The following is a 21,417-nucleotide window of genomic DNA, read 5'->3' as shown; positions in this document are numbered from 1 at the left end:
AATCCAGGAATCTGCTCTTGTATGTTTTTGGCATGTCGTACTGCAGCTCTGGGTGCTGACAATTTACATGGGTACAGCCTGAAGCTGTATACTGCATATTCTGATCCTCTTTCAAACACTTAATACAATAGGGTCCCAAGTACATTATGAACAGAGGAAAACAACCCCCCACGTTCTATTTTAGTATGTTGAGCCTAAAGTCCATTGGCTGGGAGCTGTCATCAGACATGACCATATGTTACTCAATGGTATTAGAAGTAAATCCTAATTGAGTGCAAATTATGAAGATTAAAGTCACCTCACATTTAGCTGCATTACACTGAAGCGAATGTAGTTCAAAGCCTTATTTAAAATGCTGGCAATTCTCAGCATAAAAATTAACAGGCTGTCATTACCTTGGATTTTATGAGCTGTTTCAAATGTCTGGAGTTCCTTGTTTGGACCTCTTAGTCAGAAGGAAAGAGCAGTCCATAGCAGCACAGACTGGAAAACACCAAAGACAATTATCATCAACAACTTCTGAAAAAAAGACATTAAATATTGATACAACTAAGTTACATGAAAAATCTACTGGTTATAAGCTTTTCATAAATAATGGTGAAAGACTGTATTATGGCTGCTTTAATTTGGTTAAGATCAAAGATTCGGATTCAAGCAATCCACTGATAGAATAAGTCAGGCCTTGTTTATAACAGGCAATGTACTGCTTTTTGAAAACAATTAACTGCCAGAAGGATATTCCTTGAAGTTTGTTACTGTTTCATAAGATGTCTGTAAAGCAGCAAGAAGCTGAACTTCATCTATTCGTGCACTTTGGATGATGCACTCCATTTTAATGAGATTAAAGGTTTAATGCAGATAAAAGATTTTTATCTCATTGGTGCACCCGTACTCTATGCAGAGACTTCAGTGTGATTCACAAACAGAGGAACAGCGGAGAGCTATCATCATTCTGACAGATAAGAGCTTTTGACTTCTTTCTTATGAACATTTCCTTTTTTATTCCATACAAAATGATTGGAACAAATTTATTCCTGTTCTCTGTTCTGATCATGTGCAGTATATCTGCAGAGGAAATCTTTCAGCCAACCCTTGTGCTGGACATGGCTAAAGTCCTACTGGATAACTACTGCTATCCTGAAAATCTAGTGGGAATGCAAGAAGCCATTGAGCAAGCCATCAAGAGTGGGGAGATCCTGGACATTTCTGATCCAAAAATGCTGGCCAATGTCTTGACAGCTGGAGTACAGGGTGCTCTGAATGATCCAAGACTAGAAATTTCCTATGAGCCATCACCTCATGCAGCTCCTAAACAAGAAGCTGAAACTTACCTCACTCGGGAACAACTCCTGAGTCTTGTTGAACATGCAGTCATATATGACAAGCTGGAAGGAAATGTTGGCTACCTAAGGATTGATTATGTCATAGGACAGGAAGTTGTGGAGAAAGTTGGAGCATTTCTGGTAGACAAGGTATGGAAAACACTCATAAATACTTCTGCCTTGGTGATAGATCTTCGTTACAGCACTGGAGGTCAGATCTCTGGAATTCCCTTCATTATCTCATACTTGCACGAAGCAGACAAGATGCTACATATTGAAACTGTGTACAATCGGCCTTCCAACACCACTACTGAGGTATGGACATTGCCAAAAGTGTTGGGAGAGAGATACAGCAAAGACAAGGACGTCATTGTTTTGATCAGTCATCACACCACAGGAGTGGCTGAAGATGTGGCTTACATCCTGAAGCACATGAGCAGAGCTATCACTGTTGGGGAGAAGACAGCTGGGGGCTCACTGGACATCCAGAAGCTACGTATTGGCTCTTCTAATTTCTACATGATGGTTCCTGTGTCACGATCTATCAGCCCCTTGAGTGGGGGTGGACAGAGCTGGGAGGTGAGTGGAGTGATGCCATGTGTGGCTTCTGAGGCAGAGAAAGCCTTGCAGAAATCCTTGGACATCCTAGCAGTGCGCAGAGCTGTGCCTGGCACTCTAAGTCGCCTCACAGATATTTTAAAGGACTATTACAGCTTAGTGGAGCGAGTGCCAGTGCTGCTGCGGCACCTTGCTACCTCTGACTTCTCTACTGTGCAGTCAGCAGAGGACCTTGCCACCAAGCTCAACACTGAGATGCAGACCTTATCTGAGGACCCTCGTCTGTTGGTCCGAGCCATGATGCCTGGTGAAACTGCTGCCCTTCCTGATGAGATGCCAATTGCAATGGCAGCCAATTTGCCTGATAATGAGCAATTGCTGCATGCCTTGGTGGATACTGTCTTCAAAGTGTCAGTGTTGCCAGGCAATGTGGGCTACATGCGCTTTGATGAGTTTGCTGATGCCTCTGTTCTTGATAAATTGGGACCTTACATTGTAAAAAAAGTCTGGGAGCCTCTCCAAAATACAGAGAGCATGATCATGGACCTACGTTACAACCCTGGTGGCCCTTCCTCCTCTGCTGTGCCTGTGTTGATCTCTTACTTCCAAGATCCTACTGCTAGCCCTGTCCATCTCTTCACAACCTATGACAGGCGCACCAACCATACACAAGAGCATAAAAGCCAGGCAGAACTGCTGGCCCAAACATATGGAGCTCAGCGTGGCATCTATGTGCTCACCAGCCGCCACACTGCTACAGCTGCTGAGGAGTTTGCTTACCTCATGCAATCACTAGGCCGTGCCACGCTGATCGGTGAGATCACAGCAGGTAGCCTCTCACATACCCGTACCTTCCCTCTGCTGCAGCCTGAACAAGGAATAACTTGTGGCCTAACCATCACAGTCCCAGTTATCACCTTCATTGACAACCATGGGGAAAGCTGGATGGGTGGTGGTGTTGTGCCTGATGCAATAGTGTTGGCTGAGGATGCACTGGAGAAGGCAGAAGAGGTGCTAGCTTTTCACAGGAAAATGGGGATGCTTTTGGAGAGTACTGGGCAGCTTCTAGAGGCTCACTATGCCATCCCAGAAGTGGCTGAAAAGGCAAGTGTTATGCTCAGCACCAAACGAATTCAAGGAGGTTATCGATCAGCTGTAGACTTTGAGACATTGGCTTCCCAGCTTACTAGTGACTTGCAGGAGGCATCAGGGGATCATCGGCTTCATGTTTTCCACAGCCATGTGGAACCAACGCTAGAAGAACAGCTTCCCAACATGATTCCCAGCCCCGAGGAACTCAGCTATATCATTGATGCACTCTTCAAAATCGAGGTATTGCCAGGCAACCTGGGATATCTTCGCTTCGATATGATGGCTGAGGCAGAAACTGTAAAAGCAATTGGACCTCAGCTGGTGCAGATGGTCTGGAACAAGCTGGTTGACACAGATGCCATGATTATTGACATGAGATACAATACAGGTGGCTACTCCACTGCTGTACCAATACTTTGTTCCTATTTCTTTGAGCCTGAACCTCGTCAACACCTCTACACTGTCTTTGATCGTAGTACCTCCCGCAGCACAGAGGTGTGGACTCTCCCCAAGGTTACTGGCAAGAGATATGGCTCCCTCAAGGACATCTACATCCTAACAAGCCATATGAGTGGCTCAGCAGCTGAAGCTTTCACTCGCTCTATGAAGGACCTACACCGTGCCACAGTTATTGGTGAGCCCACAGTAGGTGGTTCCCTCTCAGTGGGTATTTACCGAGTTGGCAACAGCTCCTTATATGCCTCCATCCCTAGCCAAGTGGTGCTCAGTCCAGTCACTGGCAAAGTGTGGAGTGTGTCTGGAGCAGAGCCACATATCACCATCCAAGCCAGTGAAGCCTTGGCTGTAGCTCAGCACATTGCCAACCTGCGTGCACAGGTGCCACAGATAGTGAAAACCATAGGTAAGCTTGTGGCAGAAAATTATGCTTTTGTAGACGCTGGGACTGATATAGCATCCAACCTCACCAGAAGTATCAACAAAGAAAATTACAAAAGGATTAATTCGGAAAAGGAGCTGGCCAGGAAGTTGACTGCAATCTTGCAAGCTCTTTCTGATGATGAACACCTGAAAATGCTCTACATTCCAGAACATGCCAAAGACAGCATTCCAGGGATTGTGCCAAAAGAGGTACAGTTGTTTTTGTACTCTGCTATATTTATGCTAGCTTGAAGTCAGTGCCTGAGTGGGCACTGTACTCTGTCTTACACTAAGACAAGCCAGGGTAGTAGCTTGTGGTAGTAGATGATAGTTCTGGTTGCGTGCATTCTGGAGGCACCTGCCTCCAGGCTGCTCCATCAGTAGCTGTCTACCACATGTAAAGATTCTAATGCAGGGTTTCTATATTGGAGAGAAAATACCTCATCATTTCCTATCACAGAAAAGTATTATGGTTTTTCAAGCTGTAATAAACTAACACAGAAAACTACTGATAAAAAATGAGTTTGCAGCCTAAGAAAAACTTAGTTGGTCCAGAGTAAGTGCATATACTTGCAAAACATGCGATCCCATTTTGCACTGGATTTTTTATATGTAAAATTGCCGTATCTGTCGTCTTTTAACTCTGTTATACCTGAATAATAAGCCACTCCTTTTGTATCGGTGGCGAAAAGTTGTTCTGATTGCATCTTATGCTCAGCATCAGATAGTCTGCCAGTGAGCTAGAAATACTTTGGAAGAAGTATCTGGGTAGAAATTAGGTGACTCTTGGGAGAAATTTATTTTTAATAATCTCTTTTTGTTCTTGCTGGGTGGTTTGCATAACAGTCTGTGCTTTGTTCTGAGCCTGCCTATTTATACACTGGTCTGCCTTGGCAATCTTTCTTGTTCATTGTTGTGCTGAAGGGAGCTCCCAGGAGCACTTGTTACAATTCCATGTTCAAATTAAAAAGAGGGTTAGGATAACCTGATTCCTTTCTTGGATGGAGTTATCATCTTTCTGGCCACTGCTCCAGCACGACTATCAGAGCCGTCATTTCCACGGGGACTCATAAAATTATGTTTTGAAGAGATTGCATTTGCTTTTGCAGTGAACCAGAGTATTCCAAATGTCAGGTAACTATTGAATGTTTCCTGGGGAAGGAAATCTGTGGGTTCCTACCCTCTGAAGTTTTGGGCATGCATGAATTAAGGTGAGTGTGATCTTTGTGGTATTATCTCCAAAACAAAGGTCAGGGATAAAATCCAAGCATTTTTGCAGGGAGGGCATTTTTATCAAGTTTGTTAACCAAGAATTTTTACCTCCAAGCAAAATTATAAAAACAAACAAGCAACCACAAATAGAAAAAATGCTTAAATGGCATTCGTTAATTAGTTAAATGGAAATCGTTAATTAAAGGATTGTGTTTTCTATTCCATCATTCCTCTCCTACGCTTATTGGGTGTAGAATATTTCTCTCTAAAGGGATTTTTGACAGTGCCTCCTGCTAAATTATTAGCAGACTAATAGCGGTTATGCATCTCCATCCTGTAACTTAGTCACCCTATTATCTGTAGTCTCCTAATGGATATTGTCATCTATTTTTATTAAAAATTATTTTATTCATGCCTTGAATGTTGAGAACAGAATGTAGAAAAATCTTGTTTTTCACATGATGTGAAATTCTGATCTTGATAGAGCTAATGAGGAAATGCTATTATGCTAACTAATACCCATATTTATGTCAACTCTGTCAAGCAAAATGGTTAGAAAAGGTCGGGGGGGTCTCATCAACATGAAGGAAATCATAGCAGTGTGCATGAAAATCTGGACGAAAGTGAGATTTCTTCAAGGGGAATAAGGTATACAGAACAGAGGAGAAGCAGGGTCTCTTATGATGCTAGGATAGCAGCCAAAGGAGGAGGTATTCCCAGTTTACTGAACTTCATGAGTTCTTTGGGATGACAAGAGATCAGAAAGTACCACTGAGATGTTTTTTGGCAAAAGAAAGTGAGCGAACTAAAATTTGAAGTAAGGGTTGTTCCTTTTGGACAGTAGAGGTACCTTAATTTCCTCACCCCCTTTTTTTTTTCCGCACTGTCCCTGTCTCTTCTTGACTCCTCTTAGAGGATAATTGATTCTGCCTTGCTTTTGCAGAGCTGAGACAGGTGCTTTCTGTAGATCATTTCAGAAATCCCCCATTCCAGTATCCCAGAAAGTAAATGACTTGAGGTTACTGTGATGTTTACATAATAGCATTAAATGCAATTATAAATCCATCTTTTTTAGGACAGTTTTAAACAGGAGCAAAAAGTGGCTCTTTAATCTGCATTATGCTCATTCCTTAAAAATCAAAGAGCTGCTTTTTTCCTTGTGCTACCAACCTTCCAGCCACCCTTTCCCATAACAGTGGGATTTGTTGATAATGACCTTGACAGTGAAGCAGATCCAACACAATTAAATGAAAGTGATGATGAATAACTGCAGAAGGGATGGAATGGGACACGGGAGACAGACGAGCGAAATGCATGTAGACCTTTGTATCTGCTACACTAGAAGAGCTGCTGAAGCATAATACTGGGTAGTGAATACATCTCCTCCATGACAGCAGCAAGGTCAATGCTAGCTGGAGATCTCTGCTGCATAAATGCCACTTTCCCAAGTCAGACTTTCCAGAGGTCAAATGTTGCATATATAGTTTGTGAAAAGAGGTTTTTGCTTGTAAAGCAGAGTTCTTTGAGGGGATGAATACTCCTTTGGTAGCTATTCTAGCCTCATAAGAGACCTGTGCCTGTCAAATGCTTTGTCATTAACGTTAAAGTAGATTTGCATTTAATACATAATACATAAAATTTACATTATTTTTATGAATTTTTCAGTGGGTGCTAGATGACAACTCAAAACTCAGCTGAGAATCATATTTTCCAATGTAATCTTCAAGGGTATTCCAGGCTAGAAAATAACAATACTTTATGGATTTTATAACCTTTTGCTGCCTGGTTTGCAACGAAAACTATATGTTGTCACAACAGGCTGGTGCGCTGCTGTGCTGAGCAGCCCATTGAAGGGTGAAAGTACAGCTGCTTACTGCACTCTCCCACTGTGGACTGACACCCTTAAATAACCTCTTTTAATCCTTCTCAGAGAGCTGTCCAAGTGCATTTCAGCTCTTGCTTATGGTAACCTCTCCGTTCTGGCATAATGAAGGACAGAATAAGGATTCAAAGACATAGATCCAGAATAATTGGAGAAATTATCTGTGAAAAGTTGGATGGAATTAAATAAGAACATATGCAAGATTTTTCTAGTTTCTAGAGTGAGAGTAATTGACTGCATTACTCTGAGAGGAGAATGGGTTGTTTGGAAGGAGCTCTGTACAAAAGTGTATGGGTCCTACAGAGTTCACAGTCTGAACACAATTTCACAAAGGGAAGTTGTTGCAGTAAAAAAATAATCATCATGAAAATGGTATAGAGAAGCACATCTAATTGGTAAAACATGCAAAGCCTTCAGCTCCATCTTAACTCTGAAGCCTCAGTTGGAGTGCACAGTATCCAGTCTTGTGCAATACTATTCTGAAAAGTTGTGGCTCAAGAGAGAAGAGCCCAGGAAATATGAATAGAAGTGAAGAGTAGGCAACAATTGTCTTGGAAAAGTTTAAAGGATTTGAGGTGTTTATTCAAGAGACAAGAAGACAGATGATACACAAAACCAGTTTTCAGATAGATAAGAGGTGATTTTTAAATAAGAAGGGAGTAAATCTCTTTCCTTGTCTGTGTTGAACAGGCCAAGATGTAATGCACTTAAACTGCAGAAAGCAGTAAATTTAGAGTGTTTACACAAGATAATAGGAACATCTTGTAAAGTTAGTGACATACTAGGACTGCCTGAGGAGGAAATGTATCTCTGTCACTGGAAGTTTTTGGGAGCAAGTGAGAAGCAGCTTTCAGGGAGATTGCTGATCCTGCTCAGTTCTTGAGCTGAGGAACCTACTAGGTTGGATGGTTTCCTTTCAGATTGTAAGGGTGCACAAAAGTATCCAATGTTATTCTGAAAAGGAAAGAAGAAACATCCCCACACTGCCCCAAGATATTGTGGTTCTAATGCCAGCCTTTGGATAAGCAACAGCACAAGGTTAGCTGATGATATTTTAATCTGGAAGTTGACAGCACTAGCAGCCTTAATACATATCTGTATTACAGATAATTATCTGTAATAGTTAAACTACAATGGTCAGCATGAAATTAACTATGAAAATGCAGTTTCTGTTTAAATAAATAAAACAGCATAGGGGAGAGGTGTAAGGGGAGACAGGAGGCAAGAGGTGCAACTGTTAAAGCAACTTGCCTATGGTTGGTGTATGAGCCAGTGATGAAAATCCATGCATGTTTCCCAGGGCAGCAATCTAGGTCTTATTTTGTGTCACGCTACAGGTTCTACTTAGGCCACGTATATGTAGAAGGTGATTGCAGAATAGAACTGGACACCCTATATAGTTAACAAAAAAATTCTTCTTGGGTTAAGTGATGTTAGCTTGGAGATCCTTTACTCTAGCCAGATTGCTCATACTGTTCTTAAGGCACCTGAGGTTTTATATTTAACCATCAAGTCATTTGTGTGTAAACACTGCCTAACTGAGCAGCAGGATCTTAGTCTCAGCTGCATCCTGTCCTGGCTTGTCCTTGACCTTCAAACATAGTCCTGCCTTCCAAAGGAAGTTATACTGTTGGTCTCTGAAATTAGGCTCACCTCCTGAGATACCAGCAGCATGAAACCTATGTTTCAGTGTCATGAACCTGTGGTTGTCAAAGACAGTAATTTCATAATGTCAATCCCAGCCTTCTCCTCCCTTTAAAAATTAGGAGGGTTTTTCCTTCTTTTTGTTTTAAGAAAGTGCATTCCAAGTGCTTTTTGTCTGACTTCCTTTTAGAGCGTTTGGAATAGATGTATATTGATGCATTTTTTACAGCCATAAATAACATGTAGAAAAAAAAATATTACCAGGTATAGACAGAAGGATTATTCTTGATCAGCATGCTTCTGGCTGAGTATCTTACAATTATTTTATAGGAGAAGTAAGAAATGTGAGTATTCAATTGATATCATTGGTAAGTGGCTGAGAGTACCACATCAGTTTTATTTGCATGTTACCAATGAGTGATGATTTTTTTTCTCCGGAGGGGACTAGTACCTCTGAACTAGAAATAAGCTCTGTCAGAACAATGCAGGGCATGCTGGACATATTCTTCAAAACTGTGATTTGTTAATCAAAGTACAGTGAACAGATCAAGTAGCATTGCTGTCACTGGGAATTGGATTGGAAATGACAAACTCAGCAGCTCAGACTTATATGTTTACAGTCAAGAACAGTGGTTATTTTTACAAGGTACAATGAGAAAGAAAGTACAGAAGAGGGCTCAATTGAGTTTACTCTCAGCATTAGATCAACACTATTGGCCAGTGAAACTTTTGAATTTATGGTTGAAATTTTGGCATATATAATGAATACTGAAGAAGCTCAGGGCAGGCAGAAGTGTGATACATAAGGTAATACTCCCCAAGGTAAAGGGAGTATTACCTTATGTATCACATAAGGTAATGTGATGCTTAAACTGTGTCAAGAACAGATGTCTCCCAAGTTCTGGATCATGTTGCAGGTTGGGAGAGCACCTCTCATGTGGCATTGCTGATTCTTTGTACTTTTCACTATAAAGCTATGGATTGCCTGGGGCTGAGCTATAGCAGAAAAAGAAACTGATTAAAAAGCAAGTATACAACCATTTTCACAAAGACCCTGAGGAGAAAAACCCACATTGCAGAAGGTCACAGAAGTAATATATATACCAAAGCCTTATCTCCATAAGCTGGAGAATCTTCAGTTTTCAGAAATATGTATGGAAAACATAAGTTTGGCAATAGCAACAGACTTTGTCTCCAAATAATATAGGGTTACTAGAACAACTTTATTAGTTGGCTATGCTTTGCTATGAAAAAAATGTCTGCTGTTTAATAACATCCAGATAAACAAAAACGAAATTAATCACAGCTTAACGTGAAATTCCATGCACAAGGCTACCATATGAAAAGACTTAACACACGTCTACCTCATTATCATGCCAGCACATGCCCAACACATGAAGTCCCTCACTGTCACAGAGGCTGGCTTGTTATCAGTGCCTGGGAATGGTTTCACCTGTAGCCAGCAGCTGTTTGTCAGCTAAGCCCAACCATGAGACTAAAAAGGCCCCAAATGCCTTCATTAGAAAGAATTGCTGGAGGAAACAGAAGGACTTGGGTGGCAGGTCTGTGATGATGACTTATGCTGCAGGCCTGGGGTGGTTTTTGTGGCCTTCTTAGTCTCTTTGGCCCAAGGAAATTCCTGTATTTTTGAAAAATGAACTGAGACTTGACAAATGGGGGCCTGATCCAGTTTCTTGACATGCTATTCAGGGATCCTATACTGGGCAAAGCAAGCAATGCCAAACTAAGTTAAATATGCAGAAGTTTTAATATTGTTACATTATCATTCTTCAAATTTGGTCAGTTTCTTAGGTGTGTTCCACCTGGACTAATCCTGGCTCACAAAATTCCTTTTAAATCTTGTGCCAAGCTATCAGTGCCAGCAAATGATTTGTTTTGTTTTTCCAAACTCTTTCAGATCCCTTCCCCAGAAGTTTTTGAAGATCTGATTAAATTTTCATTCCACACAAACGTATTGGAAAACAATATCGGCTATCTGAGATTTGATATGTTTGGAGACTGTGAACTTCTAACCCAGGTGTCTGATCTACTGGTAGAGCATGTTTGGAAGAAAATTGTTCACACAGATGCATTAATCATAGACATGAGGTAAACCTTTGAATGGCAAATAACCAAACCTCTTTTGAAACAGCATTTTATTTGTGACAGAGAATTAGCTTTACATGCCTTATTGTCCTGTTTACAGAGTAATATTACTGGAATTAAATGAGAAAAGGAAATCAGCCAAAGAAAACAATAACAGTCTGGAAGTATATCTCAAGAGAAACTGTACTATCACTTGAGATGTTTAAAACTAAATAGGCAAATCTACGGGATACGCTGCAGGACACAATCCTGGACTTCACATCTGTTTTCTTTCTCTGATTTCTTTCTAATCTAACTCTGCATGTGTCTTGTAATAATTATATATGTATGGCCTAATTAAATATTTCACTGCAGGCAGTGGTCAAGTCAAATGGTCAAACAAACAGATCACGTATAAGCCTGTTGCAGCATCTAGACTGCCATATCTGCCAAATTATACTGAGTAGTCAGCCTTGTACAGAATGACTCTTATGCACAGAGCACAAGGGTGGCCTAAGGGCACTCTCTTGCCTGAAAAATACTCTGGCACTCCTAGACCCTGCTGTGCAGCAGTCCTGTGCCTTCTCTTTTGGGACTGTGTTGGACACTCCAGTGTGTCAACAGTGCTCAAAGTTTAATAAGCCAGAAGATGGCATCCATTTGTTGTCAGCTATCAGTGCAGATGAATACCAGAAGGGTACATTTCCCATAAAATATTTCTATAGTTTATTCCCTTGCCTTGTTTTCAAAAGTTTATAAGCCCAAAATGTTATAAACAACAATTAAAAAGAGCCAGTTTTTAATACTGGAGCAATTTCTGTTTATTGCTATAATGAGTCTTTCAAAAGTTGTCAATTTTCTTAGTTTTCTTCTGGGATTTGCAGCACATGCAGGAAAAGATGAGCACAGCTCCCACTGTGTGAGTACAAATGAGGAAGTATTACAGTCAATCAAAATCACCTGGCACTGAAATTCATTTAAGCAGAGATATCACTACCTTTAAATAGACTTGAGATAGGGCCAGGGCTTTCACTTTTCTTCCTCTGATTTTTCACAATTCGTTACTCATGCCAGGGCCAACAAAGTAGCAAGGATGATGCCACATCCCAGGTAAGAAATGGTCTCAGGATAGTCTTTTTCTTCGCTTGCTTTGTTTTTTTTTATCTTTATCTTATTTCCACCCCTTTGAGAAAGCAGACCTGAGAGCATTGAGAAGGCTCAGTCTCTGAAATCACATAAAAAGAACCCCAAGCATTTTACATTTTGAAACTCAAACTAAGTCAGCATGATTATTTTAGGGCAAAACTGATAATTCCAATTTTGCATAAGATCAACTGTAATACATAATGTCTCTCACCTTGCAATTCACCTCCTTGGCTACTCACCAACTCCATATTTTTATTTATCACAGCACAGAGAACAAAGATACTGGTAAACTAGATATCTTTCCTAATGTCACACAAAAATTCTATAGTGAAGGAAGATCTTGCCCGAAAGAGTCGAGTTAAAATTCTCACAGCTGCTCAGTTAGTATTACTGACTAAAGTTTCTGCAGTTTTTCTGCCCTGGAGAGTCCCAGAAAGAGCTCTCCAGCATTGCTCTATTTCTATTGTCTTGTCAAAATGTTTCTTGTGTTCATCATAAGCCATGTTTCTTTTTCTTGACAACAAGTTTGATAATTGGAGAAGCCTCTAAACTGATGTTTGCAGAGGAGGGAGATGTCTTGACATTTGCTTTTCCTTCAAAATCTTCTGTACCTCACCAGCTCAAGTCTGTGAGGCATACACTGCAGGGCAGGCAGCTGCTCTGTCATCTTGCTGCCTGGCTTCTCTCTGGTGAATACTTCCATCTCTCTGCTGTTCAGCCAGCTGCACGAGGTTGGCAATGCATTGTATATGTGTCTAGATGGGAAAATGCACCTTAAACACCTCTTTCCTTTCTTGAAAGTGCAGGAGGTCATGTTGACTTCTTGACTATATCTGATAATCAAATTAATCCTCTTGGGGAGGGATGACTCTGCAGCAAGAAGACAACAAATATCAGTGCTCCTCCACCTTGGCCAGTCTGTTACCACCAATAGGCAGGACTTGGCTTTTTTGGCAATAACTCAGATCACTGCCTCCTAAATCTGTGCAGTGACAGCTGCTTTGTCCTTCAGGTTAGGTATTTATTCACACTGCCTTTATCAGTGACACTGTGGATTAGTCAAAGCAGAAGAATAACAAACCTGATGTTTCTCTACAAATTAAAAGCCGCTGTGTACTTTCTGATATTTTTTTCTCCTAGAGAATCCAGAGAAAAACAGACTTCTCTGTGTTCTGTTTACATTTGTAGCCAACTGTAGGAAGTAACAATTCCAGCCTGTTAGATGGGATTTTGTTTCTGCTGGTGGAGGAGAATGAATGTAAACACATCAAAATATAGCATTAAGTACTCCCAGTAATTATGTACTTGGAAGGGAGATTTAGCGTCTGCAACAAATTTTCACTTATTTTCTTCATATTCTAAATTTCTGAAAAGGTACAATATTGGAGGTTACACCAATTCCATACCAATCTTATGCTCGTATTTCTTCGATCAAGGACATCATGTTCTGCTGGACAAAGTTTATGACAGACCCAGTGACTCAGTAAAGGAAATATGGACTCAGTCACAGCTCAGAGGTGAGAATGACAATTTATTTTCAGAGTGGCTTCACATTTCTGGTGTTGTGTTTTAGAGGGAGCCATCAGATACTATAACTCATTAGAAGAAAGCACCTCCTACAACTAGCTCAAGCTATAATAACAAAAATGTGCATCTCAGTCCTGTCTTTAAGGCTATCCTCAATAATTCCTAGCAGTGTAGTATGTTAGATGCAGAAGTTCATTAACCAGAATTTTAGCTGAATACAGTAGATGGCAACTATGACTTACTGCTATGAAGCTGACAAAAATAAACCCCTTGCTGCTTAGACTTGTAGTAATATCTCTTCCAATACTCACTTAAGTTTTACCTGTAGCACTTCAATTTCTACCTGTGTGATCTTCAAATACTATTTCAGTAGATGAGAATACAGGCAGTAGCCCAATTTGTCTAGAGATGGCAAGAGCAAACAAGGCATTAAATTTTGCACATCTGAGTGCATTTGGACCACTTAGTGACGTGTCACACCCTACCCCGTCGTCCCCAGAAGTTGGTGGGATGCTGCAACATGCAGGGAGAGAGATCTTCAGTGCTCATGAAGTGTAGTTAGAGAACTGGACAGCCTTAAATACTGGCTTTAATTCTTTTCCCCTTTAAAACTGAGAGACTTCTGAAAGACGTGCTACACGGTATCTGCAGTTACTGGCTTTGAGTATACTGAAACAGTTAAACTTCGTGGCAGGCTGCAGGATCCATCTATTCTCTCAGACAGTTAGAGGTGGGCTGTGCTAAGGGGGTATGATTACTATGGACACATTCCAGTTCCCATCAAAGAGAACAGGCAGACTCATATTAACTTCAAAGGAGCTGGATCTGGTCCTGTATTATATATATCTACTGTGAAAAGGGTCTTCTAATGGATATTAAGTCTACAGTGAAATGAGAAGACCAAAGATGGTGTGAAAATTAATTACCATGCTATTGGCCCCTCTCTTACAGCTACATATGAGAATTAGATTTACTTAACTTAAGGAATGATATTTTTAAAGCAGTTTTAAGTAACTTTCAAGTTATCAAGTCCCACTTATGACACATTGGTCATAGTTTCAATGATCTAAGCTTTCAAAAAGTACTCAGTGTACTCAGATATATTGAAAATACGATTAAAGAGAACTACTCTGTCAGATGGTTTATGTAAGGGAATGAAACAACTTGGCTGACAGAAAAAAATTAAGGGGGTATTTGTTGAAGGGCCTGGGACAAAGGCTGTGCAACAGCTTCCATTTATAGACTATAAAAAGCCTGTGGGAAACCACTGTAATAATAGTTTCATAAAATGCTGCCTGCATGGTTTGAAGGCTAAGCACGATGACAGCCATGTTCCTAGAGCAGAGATGAGAATGTAATTGAAGATGCTGCTGGCTGAGTTTTGAGTACTCCTGCTGGGGAAGTGAAAAACATCGTTTTCCTCACCTGCATATCCCACTGCTCCACAAGCTCCAGTGGAAGTCCAAGCCAGCAGTAGTAACCATGAACTGGCCTCCCAGCTGTTGGAGCTCATATTAGAAACTGGTGGCACAGGAACACCATACAGAGTGACAGTATTTCTTATACTGTAGCAGCTGGAATAGGGAAAATAGTGATTTAATAATATTGTAGATACAAAGTAGGTTTTCAAAATCTTTGCTTATTAATAGCAAGAAGGGAGTTAAGTATACATTGGCTTAGTTGCAGAAATAAATCTCTGAAAATGGCCAAACTTTGTGATGCTTTTTGTTCTTTCTGGCAGGGGAGAGGTATGGCTCCCAGAAAGGACTGATTATCCTCACCAGTGCTGTGACAGCTGGGGCTGCTGAGGAGTTTGTCTTCATAATGAAGAGGCTGGGCAGAGCACTCATTATTGGAGAACAGACCAGTGGTGGGTCCCATTCCCCACAGACATACCAAGTAGATGATACCAACTTCTACATCATCATCCCCACTGCACGATCAGTCATCTCTGCAGAAAGCACTTCTTGGGAAGGGAAAGGGGTGACCCCTCACATGGAAACACCAGCAGTAACAGCCCTCATCAAAGCAAAAGAGGTCCTCAGTGCTCACCTGCACAGCTCAAGATAGTCCAACGGGGGCGTGTGCTCCTCAAAAAAGTAGGTAGCTGTGGTTTTCAAAGGAGCCTGATGGACTTGTACTCTCATGAGCTGAACCAATAATGGGTTTTGGAGCCCAGAGCAAGACTTACTTCTAATTTCAGTAACTAATGCAAAATTGAGACCACAAATATCTAACAGGGTGTGTATGTGTGCATGTGAAAGGATGAGAAGGGTACAGGTGTTTCTCTATATGTTATCTATTTGTTTTCTGCCCAAGAACTCTGTTCCATCGGGAGAAATAATTTCTACAACTAAAAATAATTCACAATTGTGAATTGTGCTGTTATGGGCAACAGAAGTGAATCTGAGTTCCTAGAAGGAGAGGGAGGCTTCACAATGGAATTTCATTTCTTGAATGAATTTTTTGGTAATCTGTTTCCTCAGGGAAGAAAGCCATCTCCAGATGCAAACCTTAGAAAGGAGTGGGAACTTGAGTTCAATTTCAATAGTGAGTTTTTCCTTTAACATAATTCTCAGTGACTCTGCTTTTAACATGCTGGTTTTTTAACCCATTCTGAGGAACTCAGCTCTTTCTGGGCATGGTTAAGATAATTGGATATATCAGTGGGGTAGCTGGATTTCTTTCCTGTGGTCAAATGTAAATATTCATTTTTGCATTGTCTGTTTTTTCCTAAGATTTTGCTCCAAATAACAGAGATTTACTTTGGTCCATTAGAAAATCCCAGCAGATTGTATTGAAGGCACACGAACCACCTTAAAGCATTTATGCAAAGGTAGAAAAGATACCTGCTCTTTCATCCAGTGATCATATCAGCACTCAGGGAAAATAATTGTATGGACTCAAGGCTAAAAACAGGTTATTGTGTGCTTTGCCCCAAAGACAAGAAGAAAACAAAGAAATATCCTTTGTGCCCTGCTAGCAAACCAGTTATTAAGTGACTGTGTATTTCAGGGCAATTAACAGGGTTATTGGAATGAATCTACTCAGTGCCCTCCATTCTTACAATTCCTATCTAACCATCTCTCTTTGTAATGATTTAGAAATGTGTATAACTCAAATATAGATATCAAGATTCCTTATATCTGCAAAATACCAGCTTTAAGGCAATCAACTTAGAAAAATGGTGTCCCTAAATATCACCAATTAGAAGCTGTAATTGTAATACGTTGCTCTTTGCTTGATCATTTGTGAGTAGCTGCATTTTTCATAAATCGCATTTAAACATCTATCTGCAGAGATCTCTTTTAGTAATCACTGAAATCATTTTAACAACAAAGTAGACTTTCCATCTTTTTTGCTGCTTGTTCATCTTTCCAGTTACTGTTGGTACGATCACTAACCTGGACTCTTCTGAGTTATTTTTGTACTCTGATTTTTATTCAGTAGCCAGTTGTTGGATTTCTCAGTGTTGTAGAGCCATTTAAATGGATTGAAACACATAGAACATTTTGTGTGAAGCAATATATATACATGAAGAATATTAAAGATAATAAGAAAAAGACTGGAGTAGTCAATGAATGAGTAAACACTGGTGTATTCCTTCTAATGTCTTTTAAGCTTCTTTAATAATCTAAATGATTTAGATACGCTTTTTTCCTCAGCACAATCTGTTGTGCTGTCAACAAACAGTAGTGGTTCTCAAATGCAACATTTATGAACTGTGGTCATCCATTTGGAAACTAAGTACTGCACCAGATGGGCACAAATAGCAAATTATTTCTTTGCCAAAGTAATATGATAAGTACTTTTAAACAATAAAACTTTAATGATTGGAATGTAGTTAGGTAAACAAGAAAAGAAAATGCATTTGCTAGTGACTCCATTTGATATCAATAACGCTGTAATACTCCCTCAATAGAAAGCAATTGTATAGAAGATTACACTGCACTGAAAGGCTAGAACATCATCAAACTATGAATGAAATGGGTTATAGAAAATAGATGGTTTGTGGTTTGCGTTAGAGAGTTAGATTGAAGTTGTCTTATAAATGGACTGAGTTAATTCTGAAGTGCTCTTCCAGCTTTTCACACAACAGAAAACACACTGAAACCACCACTCTTCTCTCTTCTGGTTCCAGAGCTGAGATGGAACTTCACGAGTTTTGTAGCATCATTTCCTATCATCCATTCTAGAACAACTTTCTAATGGTTAATTCCGCTAATGTTCCTTTCAAAGGAGGCAAGAAATAAATGAGTATACTAGGCCTCCTAACTGTATGATCCACCTCATTTTAGGGTTCACAAGACTCTGACCAAGAATTGACAGGCAAATTATTCATTTTTGCACTACAGAATGGTATTGTTCTTGCTCTCTAGACAGTGTTTCTAAACCAGACACCACTGATCACACCACAAAAGATGCCCTAGCCCAGTTTTCAAACTCTAGACCATAGGGAATTCATGTCTGTATCTAAGAAATTAGTGAAAAATGTTATATTTTTCCTCAAAATATCTCTAGTTGTAGAAAACATACAGATCCCTGCTGTCAAATCATAGCATTACACTGTGAGACTGAAGGATTAGCTTAATGCATTCCTCAAGTCCCTGCATTTATTCAAGAACCCCCTGCTCTAATAGAATGCCTTTCCTTCAGCAGGATTTTCTTTCATCTGTACCAGTCTGAGTGTTCAGACTTCTAGTCATAAGAAAAAACTTTCTAACATGACCCAATTACAGGATACTTCTTTTTCTTTGTCTCATTATGTTTCCTTCTGCCTGTACTGCGTTGGTTCACTCAGCTTTAATATGAAAATTTTCGTATAAAGAAATAAAATCTCCACAATTCTTGAATAAGCCCAATGGTTTATGTAACCCTTAATGTAACTTAAAGGAGACAATCAGTTAAATGTGAAATGCATAAAAGACATCCCTCCCAACCCCCAGCTGCATGAAGGGCTTTGCACAGAAGTGTAGTTTACACATAGGGAATCAAGTTCTGGTTCTGTTGACTGTGCTATTTTGCTCTGATGTTGGCACAGGTGTAGCTTGCAACAGAATGTGATACAGAATAACTGTGTGTAAACAGATCTTACCTTACAAAATGCTTTAGTCTTCAATGTAAAAAGCAATTTGGTTTCACTCAGTCCTTGAGCCAACCTAAAACAGACAAGACAGAATAGCAAACGCTTCCCTGCAGTGGGGTTTCTGGTATGCAAGAAGAAAATCCCTGCCTTTACATGCTAGTACCAAACTGTGCTGCTCCTGCAACTGGAGGGGAGGAGGTGAAGATGGTATCAGAAGAAAAGCTGATTAAAAACTTATCCTCTTCATTTTTTTTTAATCTCCAACCACCTTTGGCATGCTTCATAACTGTTTTTCTTGCTTTTCTATGTACAGAAGGCATTTATTTAGATTTATTTGTCATCAATGTATGATGTGGCTGAGCCTACAAAGATGCTGGGTAGGAGTTTTTTTATTTATTTTTTCAGCAAAGAAATTAGCTTTATGAGATACAGAAAGTCTCTCTGTAATCTTGCTGTTTGCATAAGCTTCATGCCATAAGCAGAATGAAGAAGTTCAATTACTGCTGAGAGCTCTGACGATTCAGGTCTAACACACCACTGGATGAGGTTTGAAGACTTGACAGCTTTTTATCAGGGGCCAATTTTCCACACTTTCTCAAGATGACTTATATCAACCAAAGGTCAATGAAAACATCAAATCAGTGAGGTATGGTACAATTTCTTTCTGGCCTAGGTGCAGTGCACTGGAAAAAAAAAAGGCCCTTGGAGTAGACAGTGCTTAAGCAGTGCACCAACGTAAGACCAGGAAGCATTATACAGTTGATCCTGTCTTTTTCCAGAAGAACTCTGAAGTTTCTAACATACAACTGCTAATAAAACACAGTATCTTTCAGTAAGCAGAGAGAAGAACATTTGGTAGCAGTGGTACTAAACAACATTCAGTCTTATTTATACATGGCAAGACTGATCTGAAAGTCATTGATGTAAATCAGGAGTAGCAACATGGAATTATTCTAGATTTGCACTGGAATAAATGAGATCACAGTCTAGCCTAAACTGTTAATGGGAGCTATAACTCTAGCTGCATATGAATGCAGTTACACCATGGAGTCCTTTATTACACTTTATGGACACTGACTTTTCACAGCAAACTGGCTGGCACTCAGACAAAACAAGATGGAGTGAAATTTGGCCTGTGAAACCTTGCCATAAATATGTTCCTTATACAGAAAATGTTATTGGACACAAAATAGAGATTGAAAGACTGGGAGGAAAACACATCATCTCCTACACAGTGCAAGGTTGTTCCCTGTGCTACGTGTTTCAAAGCTTTTGTTCCCTTTGGTTTTCAGCGACTCAGGCAAAAGAGCTTCCTCCACTGACACGGAAAGCTGTATTACAATCCAACCAGATCTCCAATCTCAATTTATATCTTCTGAATTCAAAGACATAGTGTAAAGATTTAATTGTTTTATCTTAGAAAATAAAGCTGGAGTGGTTGGCCTACAATATGTCAAATGTTTATGCTAATAGGGAACGGCCATGTATTAATGTTGAACAGCAGTATACTGGGAAGAATACAGTTTCCTGACTTACAGAAAGAGGTAACAGTGTGGGTAATATGTTGATCCCAACTGACAGCCTAAGACCTTAGGGCTGTCTTTCGTCATTCAGATGTCTTTATGTGTTTTCTGATACTTGCATTATCAATATCATCATGGGAACTCAATGAAAACTTTTGTCCAGTGTGCTGCAAACACTGGACTGTATCACTGGCATGATGGAGAGTAATAAGGAGCAGATTTCAGTCTCCTATATAAATTCCAGGGGTACTCTTAGCTGTGAGATGAACAGTTAATGATCATTACTTGAAAGGGAATAATAGCACATGAGGCACATAGAGAGGTCACAAAACCAGGAGACCACCTTAAAAAAAAAAAAAAAAAAAAAAAAAAAAAAAACCATACAAAAGAGACAAATGCTCATTTGAAGAACATGTTGTCATAAACTATCAAAAGTAAGTCTCTAAATGAATTTAAGATGTAATGAAAGGCTAATTAGATGAGCTGCAGTAACAACAGGCAGGACTGCTGCTTTCTTCTCCCTCCCGTCCCCACCCCCCCAAGTAATACAAACTCATCTGCATCTGAGACTAAGCAGAACACAAACTAAAGGAGGCAACAGAAAATCATCTCATATAGACTGGCTACAGAGAGGCTTTGGCATCTTCTTCGAAACATCTGGAATTAGCCAGTGTAGAAACCAGATGATAGAAATGGTCTCATCCAGTGCAATTCATGTACAACTGTGTCATTTTGTGAAGGACATTCCTCTTCTAGCTGTCAGCAGAACAGAGTCTACCAGCCAGGATGCAGAACACAGGTTCTATCTAGCATTTGCTAGCAGTAACTCAGGCACCCCATCTGCCTTCTTCAGTATATCCATAAATTGAAATCCACAAGTGAAACCCTGCCCGATGAGACCTGCATGCATGCAGAAGTCACACAGATCTTGCAAGCTGACCTCTGGGAAAAATCTGTGTTCCCTTCTTTAAATGATCGTTTGACTACAGCTCAAACTTCGATACAGATGCAGACTTATCAGATTTTGTATACATTATTTCAAAAGCAGCGAAGCCTAGAACTCAGCTCAGACTGAGTAAGAGGCCATCACAACTGATACAAACAGTAACTTTGTTTCTTTTTGCGTACAAGCATGTAGATTTAAAGATTCTGCGTTCAGTGAAGAGGTTGCTGCTTCTGTATTTACATTGTACAGCGCAGACACGAGCAAATCAAATTTTGTCTGCAAAATGATACCTTTGTCCCCAAACTTTGTTTGCAAATTAATACTGCGTGTGTGCATTCATTTCACAATTTTATTTCCTCAAAAATAGATTGACAAGGGCCAGGCTGAGTTTGCAAAACTTACAACCCACTCAGACTTTTGTAAACATATCGTATTCTTTTTGCAAAGCATCCATTATAAATTACTGTAAACAGTGATTTTCTGTAAGAAATTAATGTAAACGCAAAAAAGAAATG

At 39.9% G+C, this 21,417-nt stretch overlaps 1 protein-coding gene across 1 annotated transcript; it reads left to right on the top strand.

Annotated features, from left to right (window-relative positions):
* Nucleotides 1-1,013: 1,013 nt before the first annotated feature.
* On the top strand, nucleotides 1,014-15,417 carry RBP3 (retinol binding protein 3; the record flags this gene model as incomplete). Its single annotated transcript, XM_079536597.1, has 4 exons — nucleotides 1,014-4,061; nucleotides 10,508-10,698; nucleotides 13,195-13,337; nucleotides 15,089-15,417. The coding sequence occupies 4 exons, from the start codon at nucleotides 1,014-1,016 to the stop codon at nucleotides 15,415-15,417; spliced, it is 3,711 nt and encodes a 1,236-aa protein (XP_079392723.1).
* Nucleotides 15,418-21,417: the final 6,000 nt, after the last annotated feature.

Source organism: Tetrao urogallus (assembly GCF_951394365.1).
Source record: "Tetrao urogallus genome assembly, chromosome: 5".
Lineage (NCBI taxonomy): Eukaryota > Metazoa > Chordata > Aves > Galliformes > Phasianidae > Tetrao > Tetrao urogallus.
This window is presented reverse-complemented; position numbering and strand designations above follow the sequence as displayed.